The sequence below is a fragment of the Lagenorhynchus albirostris genome, chromosome 8, assembly GCF_949774975.1.
Source record: "Lagenorhynchus albirostris chromosome 8, mLagAlb1.1, whole genome shotgun sequence".
Classification (NCBI taxonomy): Eukaryota; Metazoa; Chordata; class Mammalia; order Artiodactyla; family Delphinidae; genus Lagenorhynchus; species Lagenorhynchus albirostris.
The window spans coordinates 68,825,936-68,843,816 of NC_083102.1; the positions used below are offsets into that span (position 1 = coordinate 68,825,936).

Consider the following 17,881-nt stretch of genomic DNA (forward strand, 5'->3'; position numbering starts at 1 on the left):
AAAGATGATATAAACAGATGGAGAGATGTACCATGTTCTGGGATTAGAAGAATTAATATTGTGAAAATGACTATACTACCCAAAGCAATCTACAGATTAAATGCAATCCCTATCAAATTACCAATGGCATTTTTTATAGAACTAGAAGAAAAAAATCTTAAAATTTGTATGGAGACACAAAAGACCCCGATTAGCCAAAGCAGTCTTGAGGGAAAAAAACGGAGCTTGAGGAATCAGACTCCCTGACTTCAGACTATACTACAAAGTTACAGTAATCAAGACAATATGGTACTGGCACAAAAACAGAAACATAGATCAATGGAACAGGATAGAAAGCCCAGAGATAAACCCACGTACTTATGGTCAACTAATCTATGACAAAGGAGGCAAGGATATACAATGGAGAAAAGACAGTCTCTTCAATAAGTGGTGCTGGGAAAACTGGACAGCTACATGGAAAAGAATGAAATTAGAACACTCCCTAAGACCATACACAAAAATAAACTCAAAATGGATTAGAGACCTAAATGTAAGACCAGACACTATAAAATTCGTAGAGGAAAACATAGGAAGAACACTCTTTGACATAAATCACAGCAAGATCTTTTTTGATCCACCTCCTAGAGTAATGGAAATAAAAACAAAAATAAAAAAATGGGACCTAATGAAACTTAAAAACTTTTGCAAAGCAAAGGAAACTACAATCAAGATGAAAATACAACCCTCAGAATGAGAGAAAATATTTGCAAACGGATCAGTGGACAAAGGATTAATCTCCAAAATATATAAACAGCTCATGCAGGTCAATATTAAAAAAACAAACAGAGAACGGGGGGGCGATGGGGGACAGCACCACACCTGCTGTGACTGGATACACTTCGGGTGCTGCATTCATACAAAGCACCTGGCCAAAACCCAGGTGGTGCCATGGGGGACAGCACCATCCATATTTAGAGAGGAACCTCTACTCTCAGTAAGAACACTGGGGCCCCCAAGTCAGGACACCCCTCTGACTTAGAGGAGGCAGCATTGTGTTTGGAGGCTCCTGGTCAGGGCAGCTGTGCCTGTGCTCATCTGAGTCTGGCAGCCTCATAACCTGCCCAGGGCTTCATGGGAGCCACCAGCTAATTCCTTTCTTTTATGAAGAAACTCAACAAATGAAGGGCAGATCTTATTCTGCAAACTGTGAGCTTTGCAATGGACTTTGCGTCACTGGAAAGTGGCTCGGCCCCTTTAAGTGAAACTTAACCTCCTCTCTTCCTACAGCAAGCCGGAGGACCACACCTCAGGGGTGTGCAGGAGTGTGTGTGTGTTTGTGTTGGAGGGTGAGGAGCATATGAGCCCAGTTCAGAAATTACACCAGACTTGAGAAGTTCCAGTTAGGAGAATGGAAGAGAGCTGCATGTATCATCCACTGTGCCATCCCTGGCTTGACTCTTAACTTGGCCACCCAAGCTCCTGGCCAGTTTTCCCTAGACTTGGAAATGTCAGGATGCCCACAGCTGTTTTCAGATGCTTCCTCTCCCCCTATGCATTTGCCTCAATGGTCCCTTCTCTTTCCCAGCTTTATGTACATATATATATATATATATATATATATATATGTATATATGTCAAGAAAATCTTTTTCGTATTAAGACAAAAAAACCCACATTATCTCCATTTCTGAGTGTCAGGAATCTGGGTGTGCCTCAGCTAGGTGACTCTGACTGAGTCTCCCACAAGGCTGCAGGGCTGTGGCCATCTCAAGCCTCCTTTGGGGGGACCTACTTCCAAACTGGCTCACATGACCATTGCAGGCTTCAGGTCCTCTCTGACTTTTGGCCAGAGACATCAGTACCTTGCCATATGGGCCTCCCCATAGGTCAGCTCACAACACGGCAGCTGGTTTACCTTAGAGTGGGCCAGAGAACAAGAGAGGGTGCCCCAGACAGAAGCCACAGTCTTTTTGTAAGCTGCTCTCAGAAGTGATTGATAGCCCATCCTTCTGCTGTATTCCATTCATTAGAAGTGAGACCAAAGTCCAGCCCACTTGCAAGGAGAGAGGATTAATAATACAGGATGTGAAAACCAGTGGGGATCACTGGGGGCATTGTATAGTTTGCCTGCTATATGTGTGTGCATGTGTACATATATATGAATATATACATACATGCATGCACACACATGTATTTATATGTGTATGCACACATATATACACATATATGTACAAACATATACTTACCCCCACATTTATATAGAGAGAGAATTTATGCTTGAAATGCCTGATTGTTACATCATATGTGTGAAAAAATTCAGCATTCTTAACAGCACTAACAAGACTTCTCTGCTAGCTCAAGATAAACCATCAATAACTCATCAAGCCTAAACTGAGCAAAGTGAGGGAAGGGTTAGTAATTTCAATGACATCACACAATGAAGTCCTATAATGGAAGTTAATATTTGTGACTTGTATGACTTTTCCACCCAGTACCACCTCTAATTTCAGGCAAGGGGGCTTCTGACCTAGGCTCGATGACTTAGAGGGCCCTGCTCAGTTCTGCCACTGGACTCTTTCCCTACCACTCCCACCCACTCCACTGTGGGAAAAGTGGATGAACCCACCCGGAGTTCTTGCCCCCTCATCTTTTCCACACTGTATACCTAGGACCCTGATGGACATGTGATTCCCTAGGTGCAAGGGATAGTCAAAGGATAGCTATTTGGTGAGATAGACAGAGCTTAGACATGGAGTTCTTGGGAGAAGATGTGAAATCACACTGAAGCAAACTCAGGTTTGGAATTGAAAATTTATTATTTGGTTAAGCTGGGGTTCTGTCTAGAGGTTCCTAGCTTTCCCAGACAGTATAGTATATTTCCAAACCTGAAACACTTCCTGTTCCTATACAGGGAGGCATTTACAGGATCGTGTGTGAATTTTGAGAGAAAACAGGTATGTAAGGATGAAGTGGAAATGGCTGCTTTCCTGAGAGTTTAAGAAATATTACATGTGGGCAATATTCCTTCAGAACCCCAATAACTAAGCATGACATAAGGATGAGGAGAGACTGATACTTCCTCCATTAGCTCACAATCCACCACCATTCTGATAGCTCAAAAAATGCAACACTTAGAGCATCGGAGGATAGCATCCTGGGCATGGACCCTGGAGATCAGTGAAGGGGTACTTTTGGAGGTAGATGAAGTTTATTTAAGCAGTCTAAAGGACAACAGGCATTCTCCAGGGAGAAGAGAGCAACGGAAGACAGCTTTGCAGGTCTTTACAAGATGACTTGAGGCAACTCACTGTTGACTTCAGGAAATATCTGGCAAATTCTTTACAGATCTAGCTTGTAAAGCTTCAGTCACTGGCATTTTCATGGTAAAAATTAAGCAATTAATATGAAACAAGAATTCACAGAAAAAATAAAAATGACCAATAAACATTTGAAAAGACACAACTTCACTAAATAAATACAAATGAAAACATTGAGATAAAATTTTACTCTAATTAGATTGGCAAATTTCAAAAAGATTGATATCATCCTACAAAGAAAAGGACACTCATGTATGATTCATTAATATCATCAAGGGATTTCAGCTAATGGAATACTAACCCAAGAGCACAAAAGCATTTAATACAGCATTGTTTATCATAGCAAAAAACTGGACAATGTAAATGTCCATCAATAGAGTAATGAGTAAATAAACTATAAAATACGTTGCGGTGGAACATGATGCAACAATTTAATTCAGTAGCTGACTTTAAAAGATGGAGGTTCATGAGACAGTAAGGAGAAATATAAAAGCTGAAAAACACATTACATGGATGCATTCCATTAAAAAAAAACAAGAACAAAACCAAAAACCTGCACAAGCAGAAGAAAAAGCTAGCCAGCCGCAGTGTGACAGATGCTGGCAGAAAATAGAGACTTTTGGGTCAGAGACTAAGGACAGTTTATTACTCACAGTAACAGCATAGCCAGAGTTTGGATATTTGCACTAATTCCCTTAGCCACAATTCCTAGTCCAGGTGATGTGGCCACATACAGTGGCTTGTGTTATAGGAGAGGAACTCTGAGCTTAGGGAACCCAAATCTTTTATATTGGGTAGTAAGCCCGCCTGACCTTATCGTTATTATAAAGGAGGGAGACATGATCTTTATGATGCTGCACAGTAACAAACAAAACACCCACCCTTTGCTCTGGAGGTAGACACTGTCTCTATCTCCCAAGGCTGTTCACTGTACAAATATCTTTTACAATGCTTCACAATGTGGTCCTGAACAGAGGCAGTCAGTGCCTGTTCTCATAAGATGTGCAGTAACATGAAAGACTCATGTAGAATTCCAAGAATTCCCAACATTCTATTGTACTTTTCATTTTGGAAAATCTGGAAACACACAGAATACTGTAGCTGTCAATTAAAATGGTATGTTATTTTACCTAAAGGTATAACAGTGAAAATGTTAATGCTCTGGTCATTATATATCATAAAAAGATATATCTTTTTATACATATAAGAATGTGATTTGATTGTAACTGATATGTGACTCATTCTATGCTTATTCTACACAGTAGAAATGGGTGATAATGATTATTTTATTTCATAAATTTTTTTACTCACTTAGAAAAATAACATCCAGACTGGAATTATTCAAGACAAAATTAAGAAGAGAATTTAAAAAAAATTATTTAGCTTTAATGATAGCCATTACATGCATAATTTTTTCTTACTTTTTTTTTTTTAACTAGAAAATTGTTCTTGAAAAACAATTACATGTCAACAACTCCATAAGAATCTTTTACTCTGTGAACAATACATACTACCTGTCTGGGAGAGTGTAATTAAATAATGGATTTTTTGAGCTAAACTTCCAACTCCTTCATTTTACTGTTGAAGACACTGAGGCTCAGAGCCATTAAGTGCCTTGAAGGTGGCCAACAACTAGTTAACGTCAGAGCTGAGACTAAATCCCACATGCCCTGACTTGGAGTGCAAGCCTCTTTTTTCTTATCCAAATCCACATATGTGGTATGATAGAGCTTTCAAACTGGGTTATGCATACGCCTGCAGGCAATGGCAGCATGCCAGGGAGGTAAAGCCACAGGGTAAACACAGGGTGTCTTGCTTCAATGTAAATATTACTCAAAGATTTGAGAGGGGTTAGGGGGAGCCACTTTATTTTTATATTAAAACAAGATTGATTATAAAGGAGAATGTACATTTTACACAAATTTTTAAAATTTCAGGCTGGATTGCTCAGCTATAATCCCACCAAATGGAGGTAAAAGTTCTCTCTGCTCACTCTGCTAGGGATACTTCTTTTGTAGATCAGCCATGTGAGGACGTCTAGGGAGAACCTTTTATCCAAGAAGTGCCTTCACTAACCCCCAGCTTTCACATTCCATTTTAAATTTCCATTATTTTATTCCTTGTGATCACTTAAATTGTAAATTTTTCTTGAAGAGGGAACACATGAAGACCTTATAATAAATGAGTTTCTGAGTTCCTTTCCTAAGAACAGAGCTGTTCTTTTTAAAATTTATTTTCCTCTTCTTAATCGGTATAAGGTAAAAAGATTAAAAAAGTAATCAACAATATAATCTTTAAATGTGATTCTAATAGAAATTAACTTGTTAGTAGTTTACATCTGTAAGATGCTCTCTGAAAGTATTTGTTTTTAATAGAACTGTTATTTTTTTTTTACATCTTTATTAGAGTATAATTTCCTTACAATGGTGTGTTTTTTTTTTTAACATCTTTATTGGGGTATAATTGCTTCACAATGGTGTGTTAGTTTCTGCTTTATAACAAAGTGAATCAGTTATACGTATACATATGTTCCCATATCTCTTCCCTCTTGCGTCTCCCTCCCTCCCACCCTCCCTATCCCACCCCTCTAGTTGGTCACAAAGCACCGAGCTGATCTCCCTGTGCTATGCGACTGCTTCCCACTAGCTATTTACCTTATGTTTGGTAGTGTATATATGTCCATGCCTCTCTCTGGCTTTGTCACAGCTTACCCTTCCTCCTCCCCACATCCTCAAGTCCATTCTCTAGTAGGTCTGTGTCTTTATTCCTGTCTTACCCCTAGGTTCTTCATGACATTTTTTTTTCTTAAATGCCATATATATGTGTTAGCATACGGTATTTGTATTTCTCTTTCTGACTTACTTCACTCTGTATGACAGACTCTAGGTCTATCCACCTCATTACAGATAGCTCAATTTCGTTTCTTTTTATGGCTGAGTAATATTCCATTGTATATATGTGCCACATCTTCTTTATCCATTCATCCGATGATGGACACTTAGGTTGTTTCCATCTCCGGGCTATTGTAAACAGAGCTGCAATGAACATTTTGGTACATGACTCTTTTTGAATTATGGTTTTCTCAGGGTATATGCCTAGTAGTGGGATTGCTGGGTCATATGGTAGTTCTATTTGTAGTTTTTTAAGGAACCTCCATACTGTTCTGCATAATGACTGTACCAATTCACATTCCCACCAGCAGGGCAAGATGGTTCCCTTTTCTCCACACCCTCTCCGGCATTTATTGTTTCTAGATTTTTTGATGATGGCCATTCTGACTGGTGTGAGATGATATCTCATTGTAGTTTTGATTTTCATTTCTCTAATGATTAATGATGTTGAGCATTCTTTCATGTATTTGTTGGCAGTCTGTATATCTTCTTTGGAGAAATGTCTATTTAGGTCTTCTCCCCATTTTTGGATTGGGTTGTTTGTTTTTTTGTTATTGACCTGCATGAGCTGCTTGTAAATTTTGGAGATTAATCCTTTGTCAGTTGCTTCATTTGCAAATATTTTCTCCCATTCTGATGGTTGTCTTTTGGTCTTGTTTATGGTTTCCTTTGCTGTGCAAAAGCTTTGAAGTTTCATTAGGTCCCATTTGTTTCTTTTTGTTTTTATTTCCATTTCTGTAGGAGGTGGGTCAAAAAGGACCTTGCTGTGATTTATGTCATAGAGTGTTCTGCCTATGTTTTCCTCTAAGAGTTTGATAGTTTCTGGCCTTACATTTAGGTCTTTAATCCATTTTGAGCTTATTTTTGTGTATGGTGTTAGGGAGTGATCTAATCTCATACTTTTACATGTAGCTGTCCAGTATTCCCAGCACCACTTATTGAAGAGGCTGTCCTTTCCTGCCTCCTTTATCAAAGATAAGGTGACCATATGTGCATGGGTTTATCTCTGGGCTTTCTATCCTGTTCCATTGATCTATCTTTCTGTTTTTGTGCCAGTACCATACTGTCTTGACTACCGTAGCTTTGTAGTATAGTCTGAAGTCAGGAAGCCTGATTCCTCCAGCTTCGTTTTTCTTTCTCAAGATTGCTTTGGTTATTCGAGGTCTTTTGTGTTTCCATACAAATTGTGAAATTTTTTGTTCTAGTTCTGTGAAAAATGCCATTGGTAATTTGATAGGGATTGCATTGAATCTGTAGATTGCTTTGGGTAGTAGAGTCATTTTCACAATGTTGATTCTTCCAATCCAAGAACATGGTATATCTCTCCATCTATTTGTATCATCTTTAATTTCTTTCATCAGTATCTTATAATTTTCTGCATACAGGTCTTTTGTCTCCTTAGGTAGGTTTCTTCCTAGATATTTTATTCTTTTTGTTGCAGTGTTAAACGAGTGTGTTTTCTTGATTTCACTTTCAGATTTTTCATCATTAGTGTATAGGAATGCCAGAGATTTCTGTGCATTAATTTTGTATCCTGCTACTTTACCAAATTCATTGATTAGCTCTAGGAGTTTTTTGGTAGCATCTTTAGGATTCTCTATGTATAGTATCATGTCATCTGCCAACAGTGACAGCTTTACTTCTTTTCCGATTTGGATTCCTTTTATTTCCTTTACTTCTCTGATTGCTTGCATATGGTTCTAAAACTGACATTTGTGTAATGTACAAAATTGACCAAGTAGTATGCATTTCCATTTTTCCATGTAGAATATTCATGAATGATATCTGAAATGTTGTAACACATATTAACAGCAAATGTGGGAGACAAGAGGCTAGTAAATTATTTTATACCTTTTCTCAGTGGACCATTTTTCTCATCTGATTTTTATTTCTGGGATAAAAGCTATTTAAACAATAGTTTTCAGATGATTACTCTCTCAATGATAACTGGGAAGACTTTTACCCACCCCCCTACCCCAAAAGGCTCAAATAATTTTTAGAAGTACTAAAAATAGTGTGTTTGATTTGAGGAATAATGATATTACATAGTTTCAAAGTATCTCCCCACAAGAAACCTATACATTACAAAGATAAAATAGTAACTTTACTATTTGACTGGAGAAACGTGGCAGGTATGACCTTAATTGAATAATCAAATGTAACACTACCAGTAACGGGATTAATTGACAGCAACTGCCTCCTGAAGTGATGCACTGAAAAGCACTCAACATCACCTCTGCAGTATCCCAGCAAAAAGTCCATAACCTGGATCTAGTCACGAGGAGACATCAAACCCAAACTGAGAGCCGTGCTACAAAATAACCGGCTTGTACTCCTAAAAATTGTCAAGGTCATGAAATATAAAGACAGACCCAGAAACTGCTCCAGATTAAAGGAAACTAAAGAGAGACAAGATGAAATGCAATGCACGGTCTTGGATTTTTTTTTTTTTTTTGCTACCAAGTACATTATTGAAATAATCAGAGAGATATGAATAAGTTCTGTAGATTATATAATAGTATTATAGCAATATTAATTTCTGATTTCAATAATGGGACTGTGTTTTTAAAAGAGAATTCCTTGCTTTTGGGGAAACACACTGAAGAATTTAGGTGTAAAAAGGCAATATATCCACAAATTACTTTTAAATGAGAGAGAGAGCAAGAAAAAAAAATGTAGTAATATATTTACATTTGGAATCTTGGTGATGGGTATTCAGGAATTCTTGTATTATTCTTGCAGCTTTTCTGCAATCCTGAAATTATGTCAAAGTAAAATATTTCTTTTTCTCAAAAAAAAAAGTGTGTTTGATTTCTTCACTGAGACTTTTTTAAACGCTCTATTCCAATACCAGCATTTTTTAATGCAAGTAGCTTGACGCATTTCAAAAAATTACATTTAATTCCTAGATTTCAAGTTCAAATTTGGAGCCAAGAAACCAACCCATTCAGTTGAATCAACATTTATTAAATGCAGTGTGTTAGGTCCTGGCAAAAAACAGTGATGGCACAGACAGAATCCTGCCTCCGAAGTTTCCCAAGCTAGAGGAGAACCAAACTCATAAATAAGATCATAAGATAGTCTTGAAGTCTTCAAGATTGGAAGAGACTGGCCAAATAGTGACTCAACTTAGCAAAATAAACCTTAATGCAATGTTTTTAGAAAATCAAAATTAATGCAAGACATACATGACGAACAAAATGTCAAATTTTCAAATAAAGAGAGGGTCAGCAGTATTGATTTTTTTTTCCTTTTGCCTTAAGCTCCACTAGGACTCTGTCAGGCATTGCTTCACCCCTACCCTCCGGGACGGCCAGTGTTTTCCAGACCCATCTAATTTTCAGAAACGTAAATTTTCTGATATTTAGATCTCAATAAAATTATTATTACTCGGTGACTGCAGTTGGGGTCCTCTGACACACTCATAGTCTCTGACATATGCTGTCTTTCCGGCATGTATGGCACGCAGTACCCGGCGCAGGGGAAACACTAGTGTATCTGAGGTACGACGCGGGGTGTTGCAGGGTCACACGCGCGAACGTCACAGAAGTCAGGATTTGGCTTCAGATCTTCCCTACTTTGGATTGGCTGTTAGTCAACAAGGTTCCGGTAACTGTTGGTAACCGTCAGAACAATCAGCCGCAGGCCAGGCTGGGTTGATCATAGGTGCTGCTGAGTCCCCCTGTGTCCTGATGACTGGGTACCTCGAACATCTGCCCTGTGCCTTCCAACACACGACAAGCCAAGCGAAGGCGGCAGATGCCGCCCTGGAAATCAGCCGTAGAGTAAGCATCTCCCCCTTCCCCAGATCACGGAGCATTTCGGGGCGGGGGCAGGGGCGGGGGCGGTGAGGAGGGGGCCTGTCAGATGCCCTAGTCTTCTGGAAGCCACCCCTGGGATCCAGGGTGGAGGGATGGAGCAACGGCGGACCTCAGCCAAATCCTCCGCTGGGGCTAGAGGCCTGTAATCACCTGGGTGGGGGGTGGGGACTGCCCCTGATCCACACTAACTGATTGATATATACTGACTTTTTCCCACTTAATATCTCCTGAATATATAATTATGGCGGTTTAGAGATTAGGTAATAAGGCCATAAATTTGGAGCCTTGACTCTCCAAAGGAGATATATATATATACACATATATGTAACACTGAAATGTTTCCCTAAAGTGCAGATCGACACACCGGGGAGGAAAAGTTCTTTGAGGGACAATACAAGCAGAGTTGAGGGCAGTTAAGATAATGGCTAAAAGAATATTTGAGTGGAAAAAAAATGTCAAAATTGTGTTATGCCACTTAGGACCTAGCAAGGTGTTCTTGAGTTCTCACACTTGTCTAGAAAGGCTGGGGACTATGATGATTAATCAAGGCTGAAAGTTCTGTAATGAACTGAAAACTTCACACTAAATCTTAACTAACTTGTGGTGCCTGTGTATTGCATGTAGGTATAGGAATTTATCTATCATTACAGTATGTAAATCGTCAAACCAAGGATATTTCCTTCTATAGTTTTTAATACAGTCTTAATTCTTCTAGGATTTAATAATCCCACAATTTTCAAACATTTTTCTCCTTTATCCAGATTCCAAGGCATCTGCCGTGGAAGAAGTTGCTTTTATTCTTTCCATGCTAGAACTGTCTACACCCAAGTTCTGTGTTGGATTGTTTTTATTTTCCTGTTTTGTCAATCACCTAATTTGAAAGCTAACATTTCCTCCTCATCAGGTTGCTGAAAAACATTTTTTTTTTATCTGTACGCGGGCCTCTCACTGTTGTGGCCTCTCCCATTGCGGAGCACAGGCTCCGGACGTGCAGGCTCAGCGGCCATGGCTCACGGGCCCAGCCGCTCCGCGGCATGTGGGATCTTCCCGGACCGGGGCACGAACCCGTGTCCCCTGCATCAGCAGGTGGACTCTCAACCACTGCGCCACCAGGGAAACCCCTGAATACCTTTTCTGAGTGGTATCCTCTACCATCCTATGCAACACTGCAGATTCAAATTCTACCTTCTTAAAATCCTCCCTCTCAGCTCCCACTGTCTTTTTGTTTCTCTTACTCACTTTATAAAAATCCCCCGTCTTTCTCCTTATCCATCTTGGTTTTCTCCTCCTCTTTCTAAATATAGACACTTCACGATGATCTTACCTGGGTCCCACTCTCTCCTCTGTGCTGGCCGACTGGCCAGTCTGTACACACCCACCCTGACATCTCTGGTGAGATCCGCTCTCCCACTTGCAGCTTCCTGGTGGACAGCTTGACTTGTATGTTCCACCAGTGCCTCAGTTTCAGCATTTCTCAACTGCAAGCATCTTTCCTCCCAGTCACCTGTCTCATCATCATGTCATCACACAATCATCATCACCTGTGACTTCTCTTGCCCTTATTCTCTGCCTCTAGTTACTTGCCAGATCCCATCAGTTCTCTGTACATCACACGTCATATCTGTTCCCTGCTTATTCTCCGTTGCTACTGTGCTGGGGCAGGTTCATCAGCTCTTGACTTGATTTTCCAGAGGCAGCCTTGCTTCCTATCTGCAGTTCTGTCTGCACCCCAGGCCATCATATATGGTGCTGCTACAGTCATCTTCCTGAGATTTAGCTTTGTCACATCTTTTCTCCAGTTTAAAAATCCTATAATACTTCTCTGTTGCCCCAGAATTGAGTGCAGTGATGAATTACCCAATAGTCATTAAGCCCATTCTTTTACAGTCCGACAAAACAAGGGCACAAAAAAAGGAGGAAAAATGATTTTGAAATAACTTGGTATTGCATATTACTTAAAAGCACTGATGTAGTTGTCATGGGAAAAATCAGAACTTTATTGGAATTCCTTACACTGATTTTACCGTGCAGTTAGTATATATATTTCATGTATATGTATATATATCTCGTATAAAATTAAATTAAATTTAAATTTCAGATTACATAAAATATGTGATTTTAGGTTAGCATTCTTAGGACCTATAAAAGTTTTGTTTGAGCAGTAGGTGCACACTTCTGAGCCTAAATTTCAAAGTTAGCACAAATAATATGACCCTAATCCACCTTTTAAAATTGATTCCTCACAATTGCCTTCCCTGTGCCTTTCCCTGCAGCCAAAGGCTGTACAACCCTAACGCCTCACACGTTCTTCCCCTGCTTTTTCTCCTTTGTGTACTTACTCCCCTGTGTCTGAAATGCCCATCCATCGATATCTGTGTCTCATTTCTCCTCACCGTTTCAGACCCAGCCCAATTGTCAGTGCTGCCCTAAAATCCTCTCAAAGTTCCCAGAAAGTTCTGGGAAAGTTCTGTTTCTTCTTCCTCTGAATTCACCAGAGCATATTTTCCTTTTCTCTTAGCCCTTAATATTTGCAACCTTCTTTTGCAACATTGTGTATACTTCCTTCTCTTACTAATAGTTTAAGAGAATAGAGAGTAGGCACCTTTCCTGATTCATTGCTACATTTACTAGCTAGTCTCAGACTAAACTAGTCATAGCCTGAACTAAGACAAAGTAGTTTGTGGTTCAATAAATGGCTGAATGATCTGTTTGGACCTACGACTTTAAAAATGTTCATATTGAAGAGTGCTGTTGTGTGCAGCTGTTGTGAAAAATAGTATCGCAATTCCTTAAAAAACTAAATATACAATTACCATGTGATCCAGCAAGTCCACTTCTGAATATATACTCAAACCAAGTGTAAGCAGGGACTCAGATATTTGTATACCCATGTTCATAGCAACATTATTCACAAAAGCCAAAAAGTGGAAACAACCCAAGTGTCCATTGATAGTTAAATGGAAAAACAAAATGTGGTATATACATACAATGGAATATTATTCAGCCTTAAAAAGGAAGGAAATCCTGGCATACGTCACAACATTGATGATTCTTGGAGACATTGTGCTAAGGGAAATAAGCCAGTCGCAAAAAGACAAATACTGCCTGACTCCATTTATTTGAGGTACTTAGGGTAGTCAAATTTATAGATTGAAAGTAGAAGGGTGGGTGTCAGCAACAGGGGAAGAAATGAGGAGTTAGTGTATAATGGGTACGGAGTTTCATTTGAGGAAGATGAAAAACTTCTGAAAATGGATGGTGGTAATGGCTGAGCAGCAGTGTGAGTGCACTTAATGCTACAAAACTGTACAGTTATAACAGTAAATTCTATATTATGTATATTTTACCACAATAAAAAAAAATAGTCCAGGGAAAGAATTCTTGTGCTTCTTTAGATGAAAGGAATATGCTGCTAGTGAAGTTGTTTGTTGTTTGGGAACTGGAACTGCTCCACCACGGATTCACTGAAAGTTGAAACTTCTTGGCACATTTTTGAGTTCTTTGGCATTCTGACACTTTCTTGTTACCAGATTCGTATGAAGTTTTCAGTTGGAAGGAAACATGCCATGATAAAGAGCTGTGTAAATAAATAATTAATTACATCAGTGATTCACATATTATGACGTTTCAATTTTCCTTTTCATGTTTTTATTTTCAAAATTTGATTTAAATTCTAAAATACTTATTCCATGGCTAAAATGTTCAAAATGTGTATTAATTTCTGATTACTAAGTTAATATGTGTTTATCATAAAATATTCAAACATTATTGAAAAGTGGATTGCTTAAAAAGTGACAATCCCACATGATCTCAAGTGATAACTTGTTAGTAACTTGGAGTGTGTGCATCTTGTGTGCATATAAATATCATTGGTAACAAAACTGCCTATGACATTTTAACTTAAAAATATATTTTGGATATCTTTATAGGTCTAGATATCCATCTGTCTACATTTTTAAGCTACTGCACAACGTTCTATTGAGAAGTTACATTTTTTTTTTTTGGCACGCGGGCCTCCCACTGCTGCAGGCTGAGCGGCCATGGCTCAGGGGCCCAGCCGCTCCGCGGCATGTGGGATCCTCCCGGACCGGGGCACGAACCCGTGTCCCCTGCATCGGCAGGCGGACTCTCAACCGCTGCGCCACCAGGGAAGCCCAGAAAGAAGTTACATTTTTTTTTTAAGAAGTTACATTTTAATTTAACCCATATTCCAATTAATGGGGCATATTTCACAACTACAACGTATGTATGAGATGAGCAGTGGTATTCACATTTTGCATGTGTGTGTATGTACTGGTGTATTTCTGAGTGCTAGATGTGAAATTGTGGGAGTAAGTTAAAAGCAAGTTTGTAATTTTAATAGATAGCTGCAAAATTTTAATTCTAATTTGACCAGGCTTTAACATTCCAAACACTTTGGTGAAATTGAGATTGACTGTGTACAGTAGAAGCTGATGGTTTGGATGTTAAATTAAAATTCCCAGATGTGGATGCCTAAGACTGATCCATTGGATTTTTCTAAGCCCCAGATTCAGCTCACTTATCATGGTCACAAAAATACCCTGATGGAAATGCCTACACCTGAGCCAATAAATTCTCTAAGCCCCAAGATTCAGGTTGTGTAGCAGGGTCGCAAAGGAAGTTTGGGATATAAATTAGCAGCTGCTCTCCATCCCTGGGGTATCTGTCTTTTTCACTTCTTCAGATATTTGTTCATCCCATTAAATCTAGCTCTTCTAATGTCCTCTACTAAATAATAAAACCATTGTCAAAATTTCATAAATCCCTTACTGACATTACTACCTCACCACCCACAACAAATTCCAGCTGAAATTGGTGATTGTTTTGACTCTGGTAATTACAATGTTTGTCAGATTCCAGAAGTGCAATGATTATACTTTCCACTTTTGTTGTGTCTTGTTAGCTTTACTCCCTCATTGACAAATTATAGATGGGCTTTAATTTTTCCATATCATCTTAGGCCATGTGGCCTATACATGTTATTCTGTAGTTTAGTAAAGGACCTTAAGAAGAAAGAGCAAAGCAGTTAAATAGCTGTTGTTGGATGTGTGTTTTCCAAAAATAACCTATGGGAATAAAAATCGCTACTTCTCCACCAAAAATTCCCATTGTGCAAGTGTGTCGGTAACTCTTGAAACATGAAGACACTGTTTCTTTGCAGAGAAAAGAAAACATTTATTCACTCATTCATTCATTTGTCTGACATGTATTGAGAATTTACAGGGTGCCAAGCCCCTATATGATAATGTACATTATACTCTACTCCCTCCACCTCCAACCTGGATACTGTGTCTTCTGCAAATATGGAAAACCTACCAAATATCAGTCCTTCATGCTTGAAGGACTGATATTTACACATCTGTGCCCGAGATTAAGGATAATGAAATTCAACCACAAAAATGATTAAGTAATGTATAATTGTAGCATTGGAATTTATCAGTTTAGAGTGGTTGCCTCCATATTCACCTTTCTTTTGATCTTCTTGTAGACATTATTGTTATTGACTGTAAATGTCTCAGTATTTTTGCTCTCAGTATTTTTGCTCAGTGGAATGTGGCTTGACAGATTAATTATATGTTATCAGGCAGTTGAAGATCAACTAAAGATATGTGGCCACAAGAGGGATGCTGATGTCTTTGAGCTGTTTCTTTCTCAAAAGTAAGTGTGCTTTATATGTGAAATAGAAGAGCATCATGTTATGTTTCATAGATTCAAATGTTCTCTTCCATTATTTTCCCCTTCTGTGGATAGGCAAGTAGCACACGCTCGTTGGCAACCACAGTCTCTATTGGAGATGCAGGATCCTGAAATGGATAAAAACGAAGATTATGGAGTCAGGCTGAGTTTGAGTCCCAGTTCTATCTCTTCCAGCTGGGTGACCGTGGGTGGGTCATAAGCCTCTCTGTTAGGGTTGTCAGGTATAGCCAATAAAAATATAGAACATCCAGTTACATGTGAATTTCAGAGAAACGAATATAATTTTTTTAGTATAAGTACGTCCCACACTGCATTGGGACATTTGTTGTTTCTTTGAAATTCACATATAACTGTGTATCCTGTGTTTTATCTGGCAAACCTACTGCCTGCATATAACAGTACTATCTGCTTCACAGGGTTGTTGTGAAGATTAGGTGAGTTAGTAGAAGGTAGAGAAGGGTCTGGTACACAGTAAGTACTCAATCAGCATTAGTACAGTTAATGTTACTATTGCTATTAGAGAATAATGACTCATTATACCACTATACTATAATAATAACCCCTATTATACTATAATCTCTACCTAACAACCTTTATACTAATTTTACTGGTAAGTATGAAACTTCTCCCTTATATAACTTCTTTATATCAATTTCTTTGATTCCACTCCAACTCCCCAAGGTGGCAGACAGCAAAGTTGGGTTCTTCTTCTACAGAGAAATCACGGTGCCTGAGATAGAACCCAGGTGGAAGAGGAAGTATGTGTTCCGTTAGATGCAGACAGCACAGGTTTTACTAGCCAACAAGTGACACCTGTGTAGTCACAGTTAGCATTTTCATCGTAATGACTGTATTCCTACTCTTCTTTCCCTTCTTCATACTTTCTGATCTCTGTGAATTCCATGTATTATTTTTAAATAGACTTAACATATTTCTACATGTACGTAATATTCGGAACTTAGCTGCTTTTTAAAGAAAATGTCCTACTTTATCAATGAAGTTAATCACTTTATCTCTAGTGATTTGAGGAAATCCTTTATTAATAAACATATTTATTTTGTTTTATATTAATATGTTTTAGTTTATTAGTGTGGTGAATAATATTTAGAATAATATTTATTTCTGTAATGGCCCTGAATCTCTTGGTAGTAAGGGAATATATAGCTGACAAATATAAGATTTTTAAAAATATACATCTTAGAATGGAACACGTATGGTGGGTAATTCTGACAAACTTAAGGTCATGCTTTGAACCTTCCTATAGATCAGTTAGTTTTATAATAACAATAAATATTTTTCTTGTCTTCAAAAGATTGCATCTCTAAGCCTTTCATGATTTTAAAAACTGTACACTCTTGATCACTAAGATAAGTAGAAAACAATAAGAAAAGCTTTAAAACACTAGGAAAAAATAGAAATATTGATCTTCTGACAGTGGTAATTGGTGGTCTTCTCAATTAGAGGACAATACGTTTTGAATCCTAAGAATACTAAGTCATCATTTAATCCATTTGGGTACAAGAAATGTTTCGCAGTCCAGATGCCAATAAACTGGGTAAACTGGGTTATTTGCCTAAGTCTTTGTTGCCCTTGGAAAATATCCTGTCAGTGTTTCCTTGAGAAATCATGCAGCACATATACTGTAACAACAGAGTTGACGTATTATTGTCAGCACGAGTCATTGCCAGCATTAGTAGTAGAATTTCCTATCATTTTCTTCCATTGGCCTCACCTTAAAATGTAACAGTGCATTATTGATTTAGGATGGGTTTATATGAAGAATAAACCCTTCTGACTTGAGTTAAATTCCCCTCAACAGTAAGCCACTTTATTACATTATCTAATAGCAGGAAGTTCAGCACCAGTACTACTAATACAAGAAAATTAATGACACTTATTTGGCACAGTTGATATTTTTAAGCATTAATATATTAAAATAACTTTCCTGGGAATTCTTGGAGAGATACTCTCAGTGGGGCTTGAGTTTCTCTGCTACCATGTAGTGATTGCTTTATTTTTCGTAGGAAATAATGAAGCTAACATAATATCATTGTTGTCCAATGCAATAGTTTAAATGTGTCAGGGTCGAAATTCCCCTCCCAGAAATTAGCTACACATCTACAGTGAAAGAGGAGAATGCATTTTGTGTGTAAATC

General features: G+C 38.3%; 1 protein-coding gene across 1 annotated transcript in view; it reads left to right on the forward strand.

Annotated features, from left to right (window-relative positions):
- Positions 1–9,878: 9,878 nt before the first annotated feature.
- The window catches only part of LRRC72 (leucine rich repeat containing 72), a 41,166-nt gene continuing 33,163 nt past the window's right edge, over positions 9,879–17,881 (forward strand). Inside the window, exons 1-2 of the mRNA XM_060156135.1 lie at positions 9,879–9,971; positions 15,613–15,686. Coding sequence (XP_060012118.1) covers positions 9,879–9,971; positions 15,613–15,686 — 167 coding nt within the window. The remainder of the gene's footprint in view (positions 9,972–15,612; positions 15,687–17,881) is intronic.